The sequence below is a fragment of the Photinus pyralis genome, unplaced genomic scaffold (assembly GCF_008802855.1).
Source record: "Photinus pyralis isolate 1611_PpyrPB1 unplaced genomic scaffold, Ppyr1.3 Ppyr1.4_LG6, whole genome shotgun sequence".
Taxonomy (NCBI): Eukaryota; Metazoa; Arthropoda; class Insecta; order Coleoptera; family Lampyridae; genus Photinus; species Photinus pyralis.
The window spans coordinates 40,313,730-40,337,243 of record NW_022170663.1 but is presented as its reverse complement, the minus strand read 5'-3'; the positions used below and the strand labels follow the sequence as shown (position 1 = coordinate 40,337,243).

Sequence of the window (23,514 nt, the reverse complement as noted above, 5' to 3'; positions counted from 1 at the left end):
ATTTTGATTAATAAACTGTTTTTTTAACGTAATTTGCCACTCCAAATATAGCGCAACGAAATTCTTGCACCCTAGACCCCAACGCTTTCGTGGTAACAATTTATTTAAGCGAGAGCAGAATATCTCGTCCAAACTAATACGGAACGCCTCGCAATATTTCTGGTTACCACACGAAGAAGTTCCCCTTTCTTCTTAAATCCGTCACTTTATACAGCTTAACTCGTAATGGCGACTCGTAACGAATTTAAAATGTTACCCAGCAAAAATTTTGTCGAACTTCCGGCACAGTTTTCACTTGAAATCTGATGAAAATCTTCGTCTTTCGCAATACTGTATCACGTACGACTACGGGACTGACAAATCTTTTCGTATACCTCGATTATACGGCTTTCGGTCCGCATTTTTAATTAACAAATGAAATTTCACGCGATTTAAAAAATGACGTACCCAACTCACCTGATTTACCTTGAAAGCTTGGTGAAGAATTTCATGGTACGCGATGTACCATGCTTTACGCTACGTAGTATTGCCTCGTAAGCATTGCTACGAATTCAATGACAAAAAATGAAGCGCTCGACGACATAGATCCTCTTCGAAACTTCGAGTCAATAATGCCGCTCTCCTACCAAATTTTTCATAGTCTTGTCGCCGATTTGAAAAACCGAAGCCGCCCCACAGACGGATTTTTGGCTACGTTTTTTTCTGCATGGGTAGATATGCGGAGAGTGCCTCTCTCATGCTCCGTAGCGACGGTTTCTACAACCGGCAACACTGTAACTTTTCGACGTTATCCGCTTGAACACTCGCCCTTATCCTAATGTGCTTTATTTTCTCGCATATTAGTTCTGTTCTCTTTCCTTATGAACCGGTACATGTGAATTTTTGCTATACCGGCAAAGTTATAGATTCTAAGAAGTCTTTAAAACCTAAAGCGACCGCATGTTAAATTGATCAAAATGTTACATTAATCCCGTCAACTCCAAAAGGCAATTCTGAATTAAAATAATAAAATAATTATAGTTTGTAATCGTACACAAATGTACGTACATCAGTCGTACAGATTTGTCCCATGGACGTATGTACGTAAAATGGAACAAAAATGTACGTACAGTGGATAATGCGTGCTGTATCGGATATTGACTTGTAAGTTAGTAAAAAAATAAAATTTTGGGAGTTTAGACAATTACGTATTGAGAGTACTACGTACTGGTAAACTACCACACTAGTGCTCCAATCTAGACTGGAGTAGACTGTCTCAAAATATAATACTTATGGCTAAATTGTAGCTTATTTACATTGAAAAACGCCAAGTAAATTAAGTATTTGGTACCGAAATTAAAAAAAAATTAGTTCTCTGAACGGGAGCTGTTGCCGGCTACAAAGTTAAGCCAGGAAAAACTTCGGGAATGTGGAGAAACTTTTTTCGGGTTAATTAACGTTCTGCAACAGAGTTTAATAGACAGTGTTTTTCGCTGCAGTAATGGAATTAAACTACGTAACCATATTAGGGGAATTAAAGGAAAACGCGTCGATCTACACGTTTAAAGGTAATTGTTTTACATAGTTTGGAGAACAAAAACTCCGCTAATATCGGAAATCAATTTGAAAACGAATGCTTAAACTCCTGTGGTCGCTTTCAAATAGCCAGAATGACCAAAAATGTAGGCATATTTATTTCACATAAAAAGCGGTGATCAAGTGGAAATGGTCCATTGGCTTCTAATGTCTACTAAAGGTTAATTTAAGGTAGTGCCTGGCTTTCAGAGTTTGACGGACCAGATCATTTTAAGTACGTTGTGGGGATAATATAAAATAAGTTATACCTCAGCAACTAATCTTAACTTGGTCATTCACATGTCTTTCCAAAGCGATAGAGAAATTGCTGATTTTACGAACCTAACCGTTTCAATTCCTGCATCGTCATTTGAATCTCAAAACGTAAAGTACAATTTAACAAGGGTGCGACGAAACTAACACGCATCTCGGCTACCCTCCACGTATACCTTTTCAAGGGGGTTGGGTTTCTTTGTTTGCTTACAACTGGCCGAAGCAGTTGCTGATCCAGCAAAATTCGCTAGCTTTCAGCTCGGATCGGAAACGAATATTGAGTTTAACACCTTTTAAAGATGCGTTCTCCTCGATTACTCCATTACTTCGAAATTCAATTTGTCGCTTCGTCCCTGATTAAAATTGAAAAGCGTCTGCGATATTAAAATTTAGACTTTTTCTCCTGCCGCTGGCTGTTAGTATTCGCACAAGTTTCGAGGAGTGTTTCGCAACCGAACAAACGGGTTCTCGAACTCGAAAGGGCATCATTAATTTCGAGTTGGTGGCAATTTAAAGTTCGCTAAAAGCATTCATCGGTGCCTTGTTACGCCTCGTAGATTTTTGCGGGACCTCGCCAACCGCTGTGGGCAATTAATAATGCAATAGGGCGCATTTGGTCAGGTCTAACCAAAATGCCCCTTTAAAAGGAAAACATAAAATCGTCCTAACCTGAACGTCACTGAAAGACGGCGAGGGGTGAATTATTAATGTTGTAGGTACTTCAGAACAGTTCTATTGAAACAAAGGCCGGGATCGCTACTTTAGATCTGCACAAAGGGAAGTACCTTGGGATTTCAGTTTTCTTATATTTTAAGGTGCTAGTCGCTCATGATTTCCCTCATCTTCAATGTGTCTAATTTCATATGAAAGAAAGCTAAGGAAACACAAAATTTGTTTGTAATAACTTGAAACACCCTGTATGTAGCGTAATTCAAGTTATTTCATAAGACCTGAGATTTTTTTTAAATTTTAAATGAACACAGAATGGAGACATTTTGTTCAATTGACATTTTAATACGAGTTTCTTATTGTAAATTTGACCGGTAATTGTTTAATTCATTTAATTCTATTTCTTGTATTTAGTTTGCATGATAAATTTAATTTAATTTAATGGTAATTTTTACGTGAGTTAAAAGTTTTATCTAATCACGTTATTATCGAACAAAAATTAATTGATTTTGCGATAAACAAAGCCACGTGCGAGATAAGCAATACAGGTGGTTATCAGTTCGGACGACGGTGCGGAATTTCGAGTGTCAATTTCTTAATGGAAGTAGTTTCCCTCTTAAATAGGAAGAACGAAGAATAAGAGGACTCGGGTTACTTTGAAAGAGAACCTAAAATCCGTGACGACAATTTGCACGGGCAGTCTAGTCGGATATGTGATTTTGCACACAAGAAAACTAGTCGTCTTGATATTAACAAAAATGCGGATAGCGGAAAGTTCAATTTTGTGAAGTTTTTTCTCTCCGAGTCAGTTCTGACGTATGAAAAGTGAGCTCTGTTATTTTTTAGATGTTAAAGTGAGTAGATCTCTTAAATTGTTTTTCGATCGACCGTTTTGCAAAAGAGGTGCTTTGTATTCAAAAGGTACTGTTAGCCTTACATTTTTCTTACAGGATTCGTTGTATTTTTATCAATTATGTGTGAATCCAGGTAGAATTTTATTTTTCTGTTTCAGATTTATCTAATTTGCGTTTCTCCGAATGTTATTACCAGTCCAAAATTTGAGTAGTGATTTCATTACAATTTACGGAATGTGATTGAAGCCTTCGAGTTTTGAAACTCAATTTATACTGTGCTCCCCGTCCCATTTGAAATAAAAATGACAGATGTCATTAGAATCAATTTCAATTTTTCTACCCTTACGGTTGAAGTGATCACTTTATTTACCCCCACTGTTAAAGAGAGATTTAGCCTACTCATTCAAACCTATTAAAATGTCAATTTCACATCTGCTATAAAATAGACGTTTAAATATGCACGATATTGGTTGATAAAACGTCATTTTATAGGTGTGGTTAATTAATGAGTAAAGTAAGGGAAATTTTCTGAAGGCAGACTGCGTTCTTAGCCGAGCGAACGAACACGTCGTCGCCGAAGAAATTAATTCGCTTTTTAGTAATCGGGGCGACCAGTTAGGGTCCAAATTAAAAGTTAAAACTCTTTAGCCGGGAATTTGAATTTAATACCCCGCACGCTGGTGGGCAATAATTAAAAAAAATTAAATTACTTACAGTTTTTTTCCATAATAATCTATATGATCTGGTCGTACAAGATTTGAGATATTCAGGCTCATTTTTTAAAGACAAAAAACACTCACCTTAAATAAGAAACTCAGGCAACAACTCGATTTTCATGTTTAATTTCGTTAATAGTACTACCGATTTTGTGAAAATTTTATCGTACGCTCTTTAGGCGGTTTCGCATCGATTCCGCGAATTTGGGACCTGGGAGATATCGTTTGGCGGGTGGGGAGCATCGTCGTCGAGGTGTGCGTATGCGGATAAAAATTTGCCGTAGCTATACGGTTTGGGTTAGGGCCTCGAGCCGCCGGCTAAGGTAGGTAGGGATAGTTAGCGCAACTTTCGGCGAGGTTAAGGAAATTCCCGCGGCAACCTACGGGGTAGCTGCCTAAGAAGCGAAAAAATCGAAAATTTTAGAAAAAAAATTGGTAACTCGAAAACGTAACCGGATTTCCTTTTGGGGTTTTCGGGACATCGCGGGGGACGTGAGGGGGCGTGTTCGTGTGGCGGTAGCATTCCGGGGTTAATTCGAATTTGGAAACGGCACGACCCGGAGCGCCTCTCTCGAAAATGGGGTTTTTCGCATTTTCGCACTTTGAGGCCGAACCGTTAGAGTTAGAGCGAAACGTACAATTGCGCGTTTGTAGATCTCGGGTCGACCTACCACCCCCCGGAGAAACCTCACTTTTTTTAAATTAAACTGAACTCAATAACTCGAACTGTCTTAATAAGATGAAAAGAATTTTCGGTTGCTGATCGGACAGTAACACCGATCAACTTTCACTAAGCAGACATCTATTTTGTTTACACACACTCGAACAAATTTCTTCTGAACACTTTAATTCGAAACCGACGAACTGAGTTTTCAACAAAATAACTAGGGCAGATTGCCCCAGATCTAGCGTAAGTACATTTACACGTTTTTTAACCGTCGCGAAATTCGCAGCACCAGAAGCCTTGTTTTTACATTGTCTCCAGTATTTAAGGGAACACTACTTCCACTATAAAATAATCGCCCATTTCGGGATTTTCAAAAACACCGCCGAACTTACGCCGAAATAACGCGCACATCTTGGTAAAACACTTGCGTTAATGTCGTCCGATAAAAACTCTTTATCGCAATCCACCAGATAAAACCTTTACCATTTTAATTAATAAATTAAAATGGTCAGAGCACATTACGGAATTATCGGCAAGATGCGAGAAATCCTTAAACATTATGCGTATGTTAATTCGCGTTAGGTGGGGAATCGATCGTAATACCGCCCTAAATCTCCATAAAAGTCTCATTAGAACACAACTAGATTATGGATGCATTTTGTATTCCAATACAAATTACTCTAACCTACAACGAATAAATGTCTTACAAAATAAAAGCTTGAAACTCTGCATTGGAGCTATGAAATCTACCCCCACCAACGCCCTGCATGTCGAATCACAGGAACCTCCAAATGATTTACGTCGAAAATATCTAGCTGCCAAGTATGTTATAAAACTAAAAAACCATAATATGACGTCAATACATAGTCTACTAACTGAGTTGTCAAGAGAAGATCTCACAGCAGATTATTGGAAAAGAAAAACTTCACCTATTTTGGCAATTGCTTATAGGGAGATTGAAACACAGACACCGGATATTTACAAAATCACAATCCCTAATATAAAATTTCAAGAAACCTTACTAACACCGTATGTACAGTTTCCACCATATAATGGATATCCAATCCATGATACATATCTGTTCAGAGTGATTGCAGATACAGAAGAAGAAACATGTTCCATCTTTACTGATGGCTCAAAAAATGACCGAGGAGTAGGCTGTGCATTTTATGATCACACAAACAATACCTATAGGACCTACAAACTTAATCCGAACACAGCAATATTCACTGCGGAAGCAATTGCAGTATATGAAGCTTTAAAGTATTGTCATAACTGTGAAATAAAAAATGCTGTAATAATGTCAGATTCGATGAGTGTCCTGAAGAGCCTACAGAAAAAATATTGCCCACATTCATATGACCCGATCATTTCAAAAATATACGCGTGTTTTACACAGTTGATTGCTCAAAAATATAAAATTAAATTTTACTGGGTGAAATCGCATGTTAGTATAGATCAAAATGAAAAAGTGGATAGACTGGCAAAGCAGGCAATCGAAAGTGGTACGATATACAGTAATAGAATCACCGCAAGAGATGCATTAGCATATTACAAAAAACAAATACTAAATGATCTATGGCAAGAACGGTGGGAAAACTCATACAAGGAAAAAAGTACACAGTATGCAAATATTCACCCATACTTACTTAAGGAACACTGGTCCAACAACTATACAGTTAGTAGACAGTATTCTACTACGATAACAAGATTAAAATTTGGACACGGACAATTTCCAGCTCATCTATTTAGAATTGGAATATTGGAATCACCAAACTGTACGTGTGGAGATGAAATAGGCGATTTGAACCACATCCTTTTTAATTGCAGAAACCACATCGAATTAACCAATATGCTAATTCGAAGTATAATCCGATTAAAAGTCCCATTACCTACAAATATAGAAGCATTATTATCTACTGACAACAAAAAGATTTACGATCTACTTATTGAAATGCTTATAGCCACCAAGACTACAATATAATTACATTGTAAAATAAATAGTCAAAGTCCTAATTCATTTGTTCCCTTATTGTTACAACCGTGGTCACCCTTGTTGTGTTTAATAGTCTCCATGAAAGACCGCATGGAGTGAAGCGAGTGAACCCTGTGAATTAATCCAACAGTTTAGATGAAATAGGTATATACTTCTCTGCGGCCAAATGGGCATAGATCCCAATAGGGCTGAAAAAAAAAAAAAAAAAAAAAAAAAAAAAAAAAAAGTACACAAACTTGACCAGATGTGTCTAACTTAAAGCATCTTATCTAAATTGAATACATTACAAAAGTAATAAAATTTAAACCAAAAAATAATATTCAATTACAAACAATTCCAAGAGGAAATAACACAGTCTGAGATACCAAATTCAATTAAAACAAACCAATAATGTGCTTAACTTGCCGAGCGCGTATTTAATTAGTTTTGTGCTTGTTTTAAAACGGAAAGCGTCGAGAGGTGTTTCAAAAATTCGAGAAGAGTTTTAAAAGGTGTTTCGGGAATGTTAGGGACTTAATTTTTAATTCTTGAAGGAAGAAAGAATTCTACAAAGAACTCTCGTTTTTCGCGTGTAATGTTGGTTGCCCTGTGGACATCTATTGCGTGGTTTTTACCACCCGCACGTTAACATTGGGGTAAAAAAAGACCCCCCTATTTTTTTCCGGAAACACATCTTTTGAACCACCAGTAATCCTAATCAAACAAAATCTCGATGATGTCGATCGGTCTGTCGGCCGGTCGGTCTGTCTGTATGTACTCTCATTTCCGGTTACAACGAATTAAACCAAATTTTGTGCACATATTTTTAGACATAAAAGGGAAGAATCGCGCAAGCACAGGTGTGCGGGTAGTATCTGTGCTAGCACAGCAAATTTTTTTTGAGATATGCATAACCCATAGGTACACATTTAAAAAAATTCATTTTCGCGCTATAGTTTCTTAAAATTTAAACCTAATACAGTAATGCAGAAAGGTCTTGTCTAATTGGGTAAGACACGTAGTGTCCTGAAGTTTATTATCACACCCCTGTATATCTTCTTATGCGGGGTACAAAGCCAAACGCAAAATATGCGACGCATTTACTGGTAAGAAATTTTGGGCAATAGACTTTGGTGGACTTCTGCACGCAAAAACGCCCGAAATTGTTGGTCCTTGGAAACTATGAGAAGAAGGGAAAACCGGTGAACTTATTTTGGAGAAGGAATAGTGCACCCTAACCCAATTTGTCCAACAACTGCACTTATTTGGCCTTTATGGATGTTAGATTGGAAAGCGGCCCTTGCCAATATAATCCTGATTACGTCGTCGTTGGGTTGTTTACCTGCATTCTTACTTTTTGACGTCGTATCAGCTGGTTCAAGATCAGGTATGGTTGCTCCGCGTATTAAATAAACTAAATTACGTTTGCATTCTTGCATTACTATTTTATTCAAATTGTGTATTGATTAAAAATTTTTCAGTTAGGATTCGAAATTTACATAGACTGTTTTATTTTATTTATTTTTTTTTTTTTTCATTAATAATAAAATTTTATTTAAACGAAATATTTAAAATTGTGTAACAAAGAAGAAAACAATAATTAACTATAACAAAAAAATTTCGTCGAACTGTTTTTCAGTTGGGAGAGTGCCCAGGATACATGCACTATTTCCACGTTGGATGGCCAAGGATATCCTTTGAAATAAAAATTGCTTAGCGCGTTTGTCGCCGGATTCCGCAATTAAACTTTTGCCTATTTTATTCAGAAAATCTCGTGATTCCTTGCACCATGGTCCAAGTGTCTCGAAGGCAAGTCCCATAAATATATAATCTTTCTTTAAATCTCGATATTTGTTGTGTTTTTTTGAGCATGCCTCTTCTGCTGCAGCTCCGGCTCTTATTGAATTACTTTTAATGTTTGTTTGGGATAAAGTGTCCACGCATGTACAGTCCCATGCAAGGGATTGGCCTTTAGCGTATGCTGTAAGCGTTATCCCATCAGGTCGTTTTCCATCAGAACGGTATAGTCCAACCGGTTCCAAAGTAGACGATACGCTGATGGAAGTAAGTGCTCGGTGAATTATTTGATTTAACTCTGTGTGTCGTGACATTCGACCTTTGTTGTTCACTCTGCAGCTAAGCCCATGGTATCCTTTTTCATTCACTATTTCTTCACAATTTGAACATGGATGTATTTCAAATATTTTATTTATTTATTTTATTTAAAGTGTAACTTATAACGTTTGCATCATAAATATGCCAGATCATGTAATACCTGCATTTGACAGTATTTATTGATTTGAAGGTATAATTCAGGTAACGTATCAATGTTGATATGAATATTAGTGGCGCATTATCTGAGCACAACTTCCCAAATTTTCTTATCTACCTAATTCATTAATTTACCACACGATATTTTTATATAGGCAAAGCAAAAAAGAAGTGAGTTTTATACAACGAATTAATAACCTAAGGAGTGTCACGGATTTTTTGCTATAATTTGTTTTCAATAGAGACGTAATGGTACAAGATATTATCTCATATAATGTGAACGATATAATATTCTTTGAAATCCTGACTTTTTTTCATGGTGTTTCTGTACAATACCTTAAATTTCGTTCAAGAGCCCTTTATTATAACCATTGAAAAAAAGTGTTTTCATTTAATGCTAACACTAAGAGCTGTGGTAACTACTTTCATCGTAAGTTATGAACTACGCGTTCTACGTTTCCACTTCATAACGAATAAATCATCCTACGCATTCGTTTTGGATTTATATTTGCCCTCATCCACCACCCAACTGAAAACTGTTTCAAAAGTTACTTTAAAAATTAGACCTATCTACGCCGCCTACTAAATCATCATTTATTCGCAAAGCTTTCGCGCTCTTTGATGTGTTCCGACGGAAGTATCTAATGTGCGCAAAAATTAAAATAAACACCTTACCTTTTGGTCTATCGTAAGCGTTAATACATTCGGAAGTCATAAATTGGCTAATAAGAGCTGTCTTTCCAACTCCTTGCGCTCCTAAAAGAGCGACCGTATACTTTGTGACGTCTGCCTGAATGTGATCTGGACCATCCATTACAGGAGAAGGAGTTCCAATCGTTGCCGGCGGACATAAGCTATTACTCCGGGATCTTCGCCGTCTAAAGGAATCTCCACGATTGACGATCCCTGAAAAAGGGAGAAAAGAGCGTAAGAATAATTATGTCTGTTTGGCGTCTTCGTTTATTTTTTGTCAAAGTTCGATGACTTGGTATTTCACATGTAACGTTATTTTTAATACGTTAATAATTAGCCGAGTTCAGTGCCATGAAATGCTATTTCGTTTTTTAACGTCAATCACGCGTTTGCATTGCTTCAGCTTGTTCGAGGAAACAACAACGGGTTCGTAGTAAGTAATTCTGTCAACGGCGTTAATTTGAGGTGGCAAAAATGTTCTTTCATTTCGAAGAAGCGTGTCATTGTCACTTCGAGAAATAATAAATAACATATACATATGTCGACCTTATTTCTACATTTTTTAAATTGAAACACGAAAAACTGCCAAAGGCATCGCTAAATTGTCATAAAAAATGCCTAAAGTGTAGGAATTAATGTACTATTAACTGTAACAACCTGGGTTCGTGATGATGAATCAAACTACACATGCAAATGAAACTATAAGCAGCATAAGCAATTTCAGACACTAGCGCCAATTTTCACCAACTTTTCATTAGAAATTAGAGCTATAACATCGACTGAGAAAAGTAATCTCAGCTTTCTACAATATCTTCTAAAGTAAATAAAAAATATCTTCCTCTCATAAATTAAATTTACTGCCGTGAACCTGACGAATGGATTAAACTCTTTCGTAGTCGTAAAATCATCCTAATTGACGCAGAAAAAATCAATAAGGAACAATAAAGTGCATATTTTTAAGTAGTGAAGCTTTCTCTTACTTCTGTAATCTCAGTAAATGTTTCCAACTTTGTTTGTCAAGCTCATTAACTCCGAACAGTTGTATTAATAAAAATAGTGGTTTGTCCGTAACTTTTCAAATACAAGGATACACCAGAAAAGACCAATTCTGTATCAACATTGTCCTCTGAAGAAGGACATTCGTATATGAGGTACCTTTTTGCACAATTTATGTAAAATTAAAGGTGTGAATCTTTTAGAAAAAAAATAATCGTAATTTTACTTAGAAACTTGGAAAATTGGAATTCTTTTTTTTTTTCATTAATATATTCAAAACATTGTGGTAATTTTGTGTTTCAACAAACCTATAGAAAAATCGATTACCTATTGAAGTCTAATTTCAGGAAACTGGAAAGGGAAGAAATCTTCAATAAATCAATCAATCATAGTAAAATTCCATATAGATCTAGTCGTCGGTCAAGTCATAATTTTAGGAATTTGCGAGATTCCTTGGACATTCATATTTTGATTTCGAAAAGGAAAAGAATTTCAACACCTCTTATGCAAAGCTCGCTAGTAGTTACCACTTTATTATGTAACTCCATAAAATAATTCCCCTCATACAGGTTATGTCCTTGCCTCAGTATGCGAATGTCACTGCAGCCAATCCACTACTAACTTCCTAAGGTCCCCACCAATGGTGGAACACGATACATCTAATAATCTTTAAAAAGTGAATGTGTGTTGTTCTGTTAGTTTCTTAAGTGGTACACGTGGCCGCTTTCCCTGTGCCGGATGGTGGTGATGAGGAACCCCCTGCTAGTTGTTTGGAGCCTGAAGAACCTCCTGTTGGTGATCTGGGACCTCGTTCCCCCCACAGTCGGGTACCGGGATTACCACGTCCCAGGAAGGATGGAGTGGTGGGACGATGTCCGCCGCAACTTCTACCTCCAACGGCGGATTGATTGTTGGGGCTCGGGATCGAGGCACCTGCCTTATCTTGGATTTCATACATGACTGCACCGCAGCGAAGTATAATGGTTCCTGGTGACCATTGGGATTCATGATTCTAGGAACATCACTCGAACCCCCACAGAAAATTTGAGGTTAATTGAGACCGGGAGTAATGTTTGAACGCTGGAAGGGCGCATGCAGTCCCATGGTGCCCGGTCCTCAGGGTTTTCAGCGTTTGGCGTATTGTGGTGTGCACGCATAGAGCGGAGTACTCGATTCAGACACACAGAACGCAGCCATTGAGCAAGAGAGCTCAGATGACTGGGTCGCGTAGGGATGTGGTTTCTTGGAAACCTTGAATGGCCAAGCATTTTGTATCATGGTCAGAACTTTGCTGAGGATCTGGTCGGTGGCGGTGAATGTGGCTATTTCCAGACTGGAGACGGGCGCCAAACGACTCAGTTCGAGAAGACAAATGCCAACCGGCTCAGGTTCTTCATACGCCGGATCCTCAAGTGATGGAAGTCTGCTGAGTGCCTCCACATAAGCGTGGAATTTTCGACACTGAATCTGATAGTCATATCCTGTCAGGAGGAGTCGCCAACGAAGCATCCTAAGAGGCAAAGTATCAAGGATACTCTTATTCGGATTGAAGATGTCCACAAATGGCTCATGGTCTGGGACTATTATCACACTTAGGCATTCCGCAGGGAATTGATGAAATTTGTGTGCACCAAAAATTATGCTGAATTGCTTGAATGCTTTGGACATTCTGCGCGAAGGTAGACAATAGGCATTTTAGCACCCTGTTGAGTTGGCTGAGATATTACTGCGCGCAGGCCGTTATGCACTAGCGTCACGCGCCAGAATGATTGGAAGGAGGCTGTTATATTATGTGAGCACAAGCTCTACATCAGATAAAATCATCTTTACGTGCTGCACACATCTTCGGATAAACGGTGAGTCGGAATCAAGAAGTCTGTATCAGAGGAACGGACAGACAGACAGCAATACAAAATTATAAACGATCTCGAGGATCGTTAATAAAACACTGATTTATTCTATTATCTAAACAAGTCCAATTCCACTGATGTATTGTTCCATCGTGGGTTTTTAAAACGTGTTGTGTATTGAGGAAGGGGTTTAAAGAAATTCTTTTTAACACGTTTTTGTATTTTTCTTTTGCTGCTATCGATTTCGACCTAACTGGTCATCTTCAGGCCGAGCGTCATTGATGAAGTGAAATGAATACAAAATTTTAACGATGTTAGTGGTCAGGAATGAAAAATTAATGTACGAAAGAGTGAGGTTGTGTATTTCTTTAAACCCCTTCCTCAAGTCCAATTCCAGTGGGTGTTTAAAAAGAAAAGTGCATGCAATACAAAAAACTCTTTCTTTCTCGACCCAATTTTTTCTGCCTTCCGTCACGGTGATCTGTGTCGATAGTTTTCACCTTTAGGTTTACTTAGATGGAATATCAAATACCGCAAATAAAACGGCCCCTTTTCAGGTGAAGATGTTCATACCAAAATTACTCTGGAGACAACTATTCTTACCGCGACAGTGATGTATAAGATTAACTAGCACTAAACCTAATTCTGTCGGATAACTTTTCTTCAATTAATTGACCAGGGAGTCGCGGCCCTAGGGATGAAAACATTTTGAATGGTTCATCCTTAGGTATAACAATTCTATTTATTACCACAACAGGATGAATCTAACAATGTTGTACAGGTTTTAAATGTCTTTTTTTTTAAAAGAGCCTATACGCAACCTCGCCTGCTTTACTTCCGTGAAGGTTTTAACAAACGCAAATTTTTAACACAAACTTCTGTGAAAAATGTGGCAGCAAACCTCGAGCAGGACAAGGTAATTGACCACGGCTCACTAAAAATAAAATAAGGTGAATCCTGAGGCACCTTTAAACTTACATACCCTATTAATAAATGGGTTCCGGATTACAATATAGGCATAAGAAAGATAGATACTTAAATGGAAACATATGACAACCTTTGCCTCAAAAAAATATAAACACTGAACTGTAGCTTGAGAGCTCTTGAAATTTCCTCTTCAGCTTTTCAACGACAAAAGCAAATGTGATATTCCCCCATTCCCATTTATACCAACTACACTCCTAAGATACTAAAAGCGCAATCTGTCAGTTACTCAAACTAAGGGTACACTCAACGAAACAACGAGGCGTTACAACGTAAAGATTCTCACGAAGCAGTTGCCGGGTCAACGAATACCGGGACTGAACAGTAACTATTTTCAGCGTAACGAAAATATACTGACGCGTTTAACTAGTTGGTCCTTGACTGCGTACGACTATTGTAATCTCTCTAAGGAAAGCGCTTTCGACATTAATGGTTTATTACTATCTCTTAAATTCGCAATAATCAACATTTTCTTTGCGTAGATAAACTGACACGTTAAAATTAATTCATTTCACAGTTTTTTCGGTTTTTACTAACGAAACTCGCGTTGTTAAACTTTACGTTCCAATAAAACCAAATTATCCGTATCCACCGCCGCCGGGTACTTTTTTTATGCCCGACGAACTCCGAAAGATTTTATTTAGCGCTGAAACGACATAGCTATTTCATAATATTTCCTAATCGAAAACTTTTCTGGAAACTTTCCCGGATTACTTATCCGATAACTTTCACGATCTTTTACGTTGCTCCAAACATAACACCAAAAAAATATCACTTTGGTCTGAACAGTGTCTACGTACGTGGTTTAGGAACGTCTATTAAAAAGAACTTAATCACGACTGACACGGACCTACAACATGGCGGCTTACTAATTCAGGCGGACATCTTTAATCGTTAACTCGTTGATTCGAGCCCGAAGAGTTAAATAAGTACCAAGGTAGTAACACTCTAATACCACTTTTTATCTAATATGCTTTATGCTAGATTTTCAGTTTTCACGCTACATGATGGTTAACATTGCAAGTTAAATTACTTTTAGGACTAATCCGAAAAGTAACTATTTTTTGTACAGCTACCATGTGATACCGATAACTCCCGAAATTGCCCATTTTATGTACCTAAAAATGTGACAAAATAGTATCTTATTCGGGTGGTTGGAAAAGAACATTATTTTTAATGAAATACTTACGAACTCCCGTTTCTTATAGTAGGGTAGCCCAATAGGAGATTTTGGGATTTACTGGAGCGCGTCAGGCTGTAGTAAGGTGGGTTGACTACGTGTTGTAAACTGTGCACTTCAATAATCTGACGATTTGGGCGTGAGGTGAGGGCGTAAAAAGGTCACGAACTAGCAAAAATAGACCGTACCTTGACATTCTGGAACGCGTTTTTTACTTCGAAGTCAATTATTCCAGAAGTAATAGACTCTGCCGATTTCCACACGACAAGCGGAACAAATCGTCAATAAAGTTCAGTGCGTTCAGCAGTTGAAGCATAGTAGTTGACTAAAATCATAAGCGGTCGTGTCATAAATTACACGTACAACGTTCTGAAGCGCCCAAACAAGTTCGCTTATGTACCCTTCTGTTCAGTCTCCCCCACCATGTAAACCGGCAGATTAACATACCTCCAATATCAGAGACACGCAGGGCATATACACTATCAATATCTGACGCGCTCGTGTATTTTTTGCACATTGCAAATAGAAGCGTACAAAGCTTGTTTAGACATAATACCCCACACTCAGACGGTCGATAATTGAAAATTTAGCAAAAATCTGAAAAATACTTCGAGTTTTTTTAAGAATCCAAATCTGGTCGTGAAGTTTGGGATATTCAGGCGTACATATGAGAAAGACACAAAGGCACTCGCTGACAGCTTCAAGGAGTTTAACTTCTTTAATAAACTACATTCAATTACTTGAACTGGAAATATTATGAGAAAAGTTTCGGTGATTGCTCAGACGTTATAAACTTTTCACTTTCACTAATCAGGCAACTGCTTTGCCTACTCACACTCGAACTAAATTTTCATGAGTACGTTCACCGTTTTAAGAACTTTTACTTCATTGACGTTATCTTAAATCTCTTGTTAAGATTGCTTAACCTCTTCTACACACTTTACTACGTCTACGTCTTCAACAAAACCACTAGGGTAGACAGTCAGAAATTTAGCGTAAACAAATTTTGCACGCTCTTTTGTTCGCTCATGTATTTTATTAGAATTCTGTTTTTGTCTCAGGAGTTTTTGCGTTTATCTTAACCACACTATTAGTTAGGCTCTTAGTCCTATATGGCTAGATTTTTCGGTCATTTCATATCCTTTTCTTTGTATGGATAACTCCAGTTTACACCATATGGTGTTTAAATCCACAGGTTTCGAGATTACTATTCGTTACGCCATCCACGTATATGAATATGAAACCGGAAACCTCCGCCATTTTATACAGGTAATTCACGACTTCGTACAAATGAATCGCTATCATTATTTCAGCTGCCAACCTCCGTAAACGACCCCTTATTTCATAATAGTCTATTCAGTTTAATCGCATTTCGCCATATTGTTCCAAAGTGCCTAAATATGTAAAATACATCATGCCAGCGCCTAAACACAACAGACGAGAAACAACTCCATTTGGATATCAAAATATTGAACGGCGCTTTGCATAAATTGTTTCACAAAAAGACGTCACTGTGATTGTGTTTGTTTGTGTTTCATTAAATTACAACTGAGCGAAGGTTTGTTTCGCTGTAATATACGACCGCCAGTATTCTCCTCAATTCCAAATCTCGAATCAATCGATCCTCGAATACATGTATCATATTTTCTGTAGAGAACCTGAATTTACTTGATGATGAAATATTTACAGCGTCCCTGCGAGGCATAGGCAATTCATAAATCTCCAGGATTAAGTAAAATCAACGAAAAACGTCGAAGGAAGCTCTTATCTCGAGGAAGAATGACAGAGTAAACGAGATCGGCGACAATTTATTCCTTTTCAAATTTTCCTGATGAGAATTTATTGAAGCAAAAGATGTATCCGCCACGTTCATCTGAGCAAGGAGAGCCCGAAGCAATGCTATCAAATTGAGAGGCACAATAATAAATTAAGTAAACTTTAGGTGATTATGTGTTTATGTCGTAACGAAAGATAAAGGGATGGAAATTGCCGCGAGCATAAAATGTGCTACTTTTAAGGAGCTTTGTTTTGCGCCATTTCGTACGGTTAGTAAAATTTGAGGCTTTGATTTTGTCGCAAAGGCTGAAGGCAAGCGATACGTGTTACATTGGAAATTATCGATAGCGTTTGATACATATTCCGTTTTTATTACCTTTACAAAAAAGCAATATTTTCGTATTTGGATCACATGTTTTTTCTTTACTTTTCTACTTTTCTCCGGATTAGCTTAGAACTAACATGGGGTGCAAAAGATAATTATTTTAAATTAATTTATTGTCCCTCTTGTTCTGGGCTACTAATACCTGCTTAATTCTTCTAAAATCTAAATGGTAAAATACATGTAATACGAAACGGCTTCAATTGCCCATAGGTTGATATTTTTAAGAATGTACAAATGTAGGAGAAAGAGGAAAATTTGTAACAGTCCGTTACAGGCGAAAAATAGAAAATTAATCTGGAGGCAACCCTCCTTACAGTGACTATGATTTAGGACAACGGAGCTGTATATTGGAACCTTGACGTCAGTGAATTTTAACATGAATGAAATTTTCTCTGCACGTGGTTTTTTAATGGTGACTCCTTGTATTTACGAGTTACAGGCAAGTCACACACACACTGAATTTTTAATGATTGCTATGGTATGGCAACAAAAAAATGGCGCGCTTTATTACTTTGTCCTTGACCGCGCACGGTTTTTTTTTAATTTCCATCTGAAAAAGAGTCTATTACGTAACTACTTGCTCTGAAAACGGCGAATTACGCATGGAACAGCATAGTAGAAGAACCAATCATGAAAGATTCAAGCCATTCAAATTCTATTCTTATTGCTGAGTTCAAAATCGATGGGATTTGGGAATAAAGCTTACTCTTCTCAAACAGTTAAGGTCTTGTCTGTAGATCTGAATAAATGCACGTGTTCTTTAACAAAAATTATCTCAAAAAAAAGTTAGGTTTAGTGCTCCAATAAAACTAATATCTTGGGCCACGTACTAACTATATCGTTGCCCAAGACCGAATGCACTCCAAAAATTGCTCCAAAATGATCCCTACTATCCTTTCTGATTAACTACCACCCACAAAATAACTTATTAATGAAACATGGTCATCTTTACTCATTAATTCGTCTTCTTCGTCTCGTCACTACCAATTACATGCGACATAGAGTCGTAAATCAATGTTCCACACGAAAAAATACAAACGTGCTTTTCCCAAGCCCATGGTAACACCGCTTTTGAATACGAGACACTAATTAAGATAGAAGACATCTGCTATTATCTTCCGAAAACCATTACGAGAACAATTTCCCATAGAATTCAGATGATGCGAATAAGACGATCGTCAATTGCACCAAGTACAATGTAAGATGATTTTTTCAATTACACCAAACATATTGTATGAACAAATTCCACCCTCTAATTTTCCTCCGGCGCTGAACAGAAGAAGAGAAAGAAGGCCAGGCTGGCCAAACGATCAAATTGCGCCAACCGCCTCCAAACCATCCACCTCCCATGACCCAACCTTGCTCCAGCAGGCTCCTAGAGATAACTCCGGTCAGGCAGGCAGTATATCTCCCGGGAGATTCTGTCAACCTATCTAACAGTAGCGACGTACTAAAACACCTACGAGAAAAATACAAGGATCAAATGGTAAGGAAACCACAGAAGATGGAATACGCCAGGCATTACGGGATGATGCGCACCCCAATCAGACACATTCCGATTTAAGGTCAATACGTCTACACTAAAGGGCATAACCAATGAACTATTTTGTCTGAAGTTACCATCCGTTCGATTATAATCGTGTAAGAAAAAACAGTAACAAAGTCCTTTTATTTGCAAACACCTATAAGGAGTGTTGTAAAATTCCTACGTTAAATGTCGCCTTCTGTCGTTGAATCGGAATCTCCATTCATTGAACTTGAAAGCAATTTTTATACAGGGTGTTTCATGAGGAATGATACATACGCTATGTTAGACGTGACCTACAATTTCCACGGCCTTCTCTGAATCAATTTTGTTGTTCATACCTTACGTAGGAATGTTACGATAAATGGTGTATTGTGTAATGGAAGTATTTTCTACAATGCTAATAGCAAAATTCAAGGTTGCACCAGCAATAAAAAATAACGATACTTCGCTTAGAAATGTGCGTCGCGCGCGTTTTCACTGATAATGGGAAGTACAAATTGGAAAATTTCAATTCGGGTCATCGAAGCTACAAGAAGTGACATGTTGAAAGGCAATTCTCATCATTAGGAAAAGCTCTCTGAGTGCTCTTGAGTCACAGGCAAAATTCAAGTACTTGCCAGCGACAGTACGACGAATTTTGCCGTGAAGGCCGGGAAGGTTACTTGAAATTAAACAACACGGACACACGGTAATATGCAACATTGAGCACTTTGCCACGGAAACCAAAACGGAAGATCTCCCTAAATAATGCTGTTACCTTATATTATAGAACTCCCAAAATACGGAAAGGGAACATCGGTATGTCCATCCGGATGGCGTACTCGGGTGATAACGTCCAAAAAATAAAACTTCTTTAATTAATTCTCGATCCACTGTTATCGTCACTTTATCAGGTTTATTCACGTGTAAAGGAGCGACGTTGCCGGTTTCTATCTTAGTTTTAAGTTAATCATAGGGAAACTAATTAACGGAGCTTAAATCCTGAAATACTAATTTTTCTCTTCAAGAATATGAAGGAAATGCAGAATAATAAGGAAATGTGTATACTATGTTACTACAAGGAAGTAAACTGCTAAGATAATAAAACAACACTAAACACATTGCTGGCATGGTTGAAGTTGTGTGACCATTACGCTACTAATCCTAAATTCAATAGGATCCTTCCTTGGGCCAAGAAGAATCTAAGTATACCCCAACTCTCAAGCCTCTAGCAACCTGTACAGGTCTTCCAAAAAGAAAAATCAAAGAGTGAATCTGAAAATGGTGAAGGTGGCCTAATGTGGAACTCTATTCCAATATTTTTTTAAACCAAAGTTACCGATTTCTTCAAGAATTGATTAATTTATCCGATCTAAAATGCTATTGAATCTTCCGGATCTTGAATTTTGAAAATAGGCCAGTCGAAACTGAATATGGGCACTTGTATATTTTACTACAGTAGGTAATAAATGCACTGGAATTAAAGAAAAGGTAGATAAAGTTTTCTTTATTTTGAGCAACTTCAGAAACTTTGTTTGTTCAAACCGACCAATTTCTTAATTCGTATGCGATGCTGGCTGTCACCGCCGCCAAATTATTCATCAAAACCACAGTTGCACCGAATCGCGTGATTCACCAAAAAAAAGAAAAAAGTCCCCAATTTCGTCGAATCAAATATCGCGACACTCCGCCAAAGCGTCTAGATAAATTTAGAAATCAAATGTCAGAGTAGGTATACAACAAATAAGCTAATTAGATTGAGACGTGCGGTAAACAGGCGGCGGCTTGAGCGGTCAATCAGCAAGGGAGAAACGCACGCAGTTTTGCGTGGAGATGGAAATACGAAAATACGATTTCTGGAAATTTTAACCAAAACCGTTAGGGCATTGTTTCCCATTGTGGTTTTTATAACAATTTCGCTTACGGCAGTTTTATTGGACACTAACTTGGCAGAGATTTTTGTTTTGGAAGACAGATGTACCGTAGGTTTTTAAATAGCGCGTACACTATTTTTAAGTAACCTACTATTTGAAACGGCTTATGGCTTTTGTGTACATCGGATATTTTTATTTTACATTTTGTTACTGTTTTTGCTGGTATAGTGAAAGTTAAAATTGGGCTGTAAAGGTGCGCTGGCTTAAGGTTAATTAACGATTTAAAATATTAGAATGGGAAACATCTTACCTTACAATCGAATGTGGCTAAACATTCTAATATTTTTAATCAAATATTAACCTTAATCATGGTTTGTGAAATCGGACTTTAGAGTATTACCTACCCTTGTATTAACGAATAAGGTCATGTTTTGCTCAGCTGGTCGCATTAGGCTTAGAAAATTTTGGTTTTAAAATTTTACAAATTTGTCGGTATAGGAAATTGTATACTTGTGCCGCTTCTTAATGAAAAAGAACGAAATTAAGATGCGAGAGAATGAAGCGCATTAAGATAAGAATCGACTGTACCACCAGATAAGAGTAAAAACTCCGCAGTGTTGCCGGTTCTAAAAACTGTCGTTACGAAGATTATTACATATATCATAAACATAGCGGAAGCGTGGTTTTCGTTGGGTCCGTTTCAGGTTCTTAACTCGACAAGAGCCTTTCTTTGCTAAACAAAACGGCCGATCGAAAAACGACTTAAAAGATCTCTCCTTTCTTGATATGAAGATGAATACGTTTTTCTTCTTTTAAAATAACATACTCCGGCTAGACTACCGGGGCACATTAGCGTCACAGATCTTACGCTCTCTTTCAAAGAAGAGAAAAACCAGTTCCACTAATAAATTCAACATCGTTATTCCCGACGATATTCGAAATTCAATTTACGCCGCCAGAACCGACCGACACCTGCGTTGCTTATCTCGCACGTGGCACTGCTTATCGCAAAACTAATTAATTTTTGTCCGATAATAACTTTTTACTAACACCAGACTAGATAACTTTACGATTAAATGTTAATAAATAAGAAAATCTATACAGTAAAAGTATTTCAGCATCAAGAAAATATAACAATTAAACGATTACCTACTACATTTACAATGAGATACTAATATTAAAAATGACAATGCAACAGATTTTTCTCCTTCTGTATCTATTTGAAATTTGAAAAATTTCCAGTTCTAAAATCACTTGAATTACGCTATATACAGTATGTCCCGACTACCATTTCCGATATTCCGACCGAAATTACGTTAACAAGTGTTTATACACTACAACTACACGACTATTGATATTCTGAGTCGTTACACCTTAAACCGTTGGAAGATACACACATTTTGTTTATACCAGTGACCCGGACCCAAATTAAATATCGGTTCCGGTTCTGTTTATATTTAAGCGAAAATATTTATAACGGTTCCGGTTCGGTTTCGGTTCTAAAAAGAAATAACGGTTCGGTTCTGCGCATTTTTTTCGGTCCATAACGGTTATTTGCGGTTCTAGTCTTTTAGAGAGTATGGCATTCAAAAAATTAATTATAACAACGTGATTTGTTAATTAGTAGGTGTGAAAAAGAAGTTATGAATACCAAAACGTGACGTATTGTCAGTGTAGCTAATTTATAACGACAAGGGGAATAAAGGAGGAAGAGGGAAATATGTATTTAAACTTAATTTATTACTAAAAAACAGAAAAAATACTCAGAGTATTGTTTTTTATTTTTATTTTCTAAAACCACGCCCCTCCTTTTATTATTTATATTTAAAGTAGTTGCTAAATTAGCGCCACCGCCACCCGTAATACCTTCAATTTCGACACATTAAAAATGTATAATTCACTGATGGCAATCATAGAGTAATATTTTATCCTCGATTTTATCAATTTTCAGGACGTGGTTGCCGGCGCGTCCTTCAACTTCCAATAACCTGTTAAGAACCGTAAAAAACCGAAAAGAACCGAAAAAAGTAATATGGGTTCCGGTTCTCAATACATTTCCATTTCTGAAGGAATAACGGCTTCGGTTCGGTTTTCGGTCCAGAAAAAAATTCGGTCTGGTCTGGGTCCCTGTTTATACCTGAGTATACCTCTACCCTGCAGGTTGCCATATAGCTCTCTCATTTGGTCTCGCACGAGCACGTTTTTCGCTCTGGCAAATTGTTAGTGAGGGAATATTTTCTGGATGGGGTAATTTACCCCGGCCACAGACAACTGCCAAAGTGACTTTTAATATTCAGTAGGTGCGGAGGATTTAGTTTTAGTGACTTTTGAAATGGCAGCCTAAAATTGGACACTGGCTCTTGGTCTATTTCTTAATACGTACGCGAGCATTATTGGAGCACCGTGGTCGCGTTTAAATAAATTGTTACCACGAAAGCGTTGTGGTTAAAGTACAGCACGCCCTCTATTTGGAGTGGCTAGGTACGATGAAAAACAAGTCTATTAATCAAACCTTGTACACCTCTCCTGTATATACGGGGCGATAATAAGATTCTAATTTAAACGCAACGGGTAAAAAGTTTAAAGACAATTAATACGCACTTTTCTAGATATTAAAACCTTAAGTAGTACTGGCGCCTCTATGCTGTAGAACATTGGTAAATTATGCCAGTGAATAAACAAAAGGTCAACTACTAAACTTCAAGAAACCCGAATCAATTGAATTGCACAAGGCGTTCTACCATCCAATTTTCAGAATTACGGCTACCTACAACCTTTACCTTTACCTTAGTTATACAACGTCTAAATCTACCCGTGTAGTCGTCCGATTAAATGTCAAGGAATAGAACCGAAAATGGTTGAAGGCGCTATAATGGCCATTTTCGTCGTCTGTCCGTCCGAGGTTTTAACTAAGTACTGCAGTTTTTGATATAGTTAGTTCGCCTTTGTAAATTCGGTAACTTATTGCTCTAGCATCTGAGTCAAGAAAAATATCTTGACGATAAATGTGCGCATGCGCAGGCTTCGCAATACCAACTTTTGAAATTTTTACGAAAGGTGCTTCTACAACACGAAACCGGTCCTACCCACGGACACGTACAACTCATTAGTTTTGCCCTAATCTCCCGCCAGACTGGCGCGACCGAATTTCTTACGCAGTTAATCGTCTAGTACCTCATCCGGCAACCATTGATTTAAAATACGATAAAGCAAAAAATGTATTGAGAAACCATTGACTTAATACAACAATAGAACATCAAAATTTTGGAGGACATTCGCTATCTGGATAT

The 23,514-nt window shown here is 37.5% G+C and overlaps 1 protein-coding gene across 1 annotated transcript in view; it reads right to left on the bottom strand.

Annotated features, from left to right (window-relative positions):
• Positions 1 to 2,034: 2,034 nt before the first annotated feature.
• Positions 2,035 to 23,514, bottom strand: part of LOC116174637 — a 91,240-nt gene continuing 69,760 nt past the window's right edge. The window contains exons 2-3 of the mRNA XM_031492577.1: positions 9,655 to 9,885; positions 2,035 to 2,180 (exon numbers count right to left, since the gene is read on the bottom strand). Of these exons, the coding sequence (XP_031348437.1) occupies positions 2,035 to 2,180; positions 9,655 to 9,885 (377 nt within the window). The remainder of the gene's footprint in view (positions 2,181 to 9,654; positions 9,886 to 23,514) is intronic.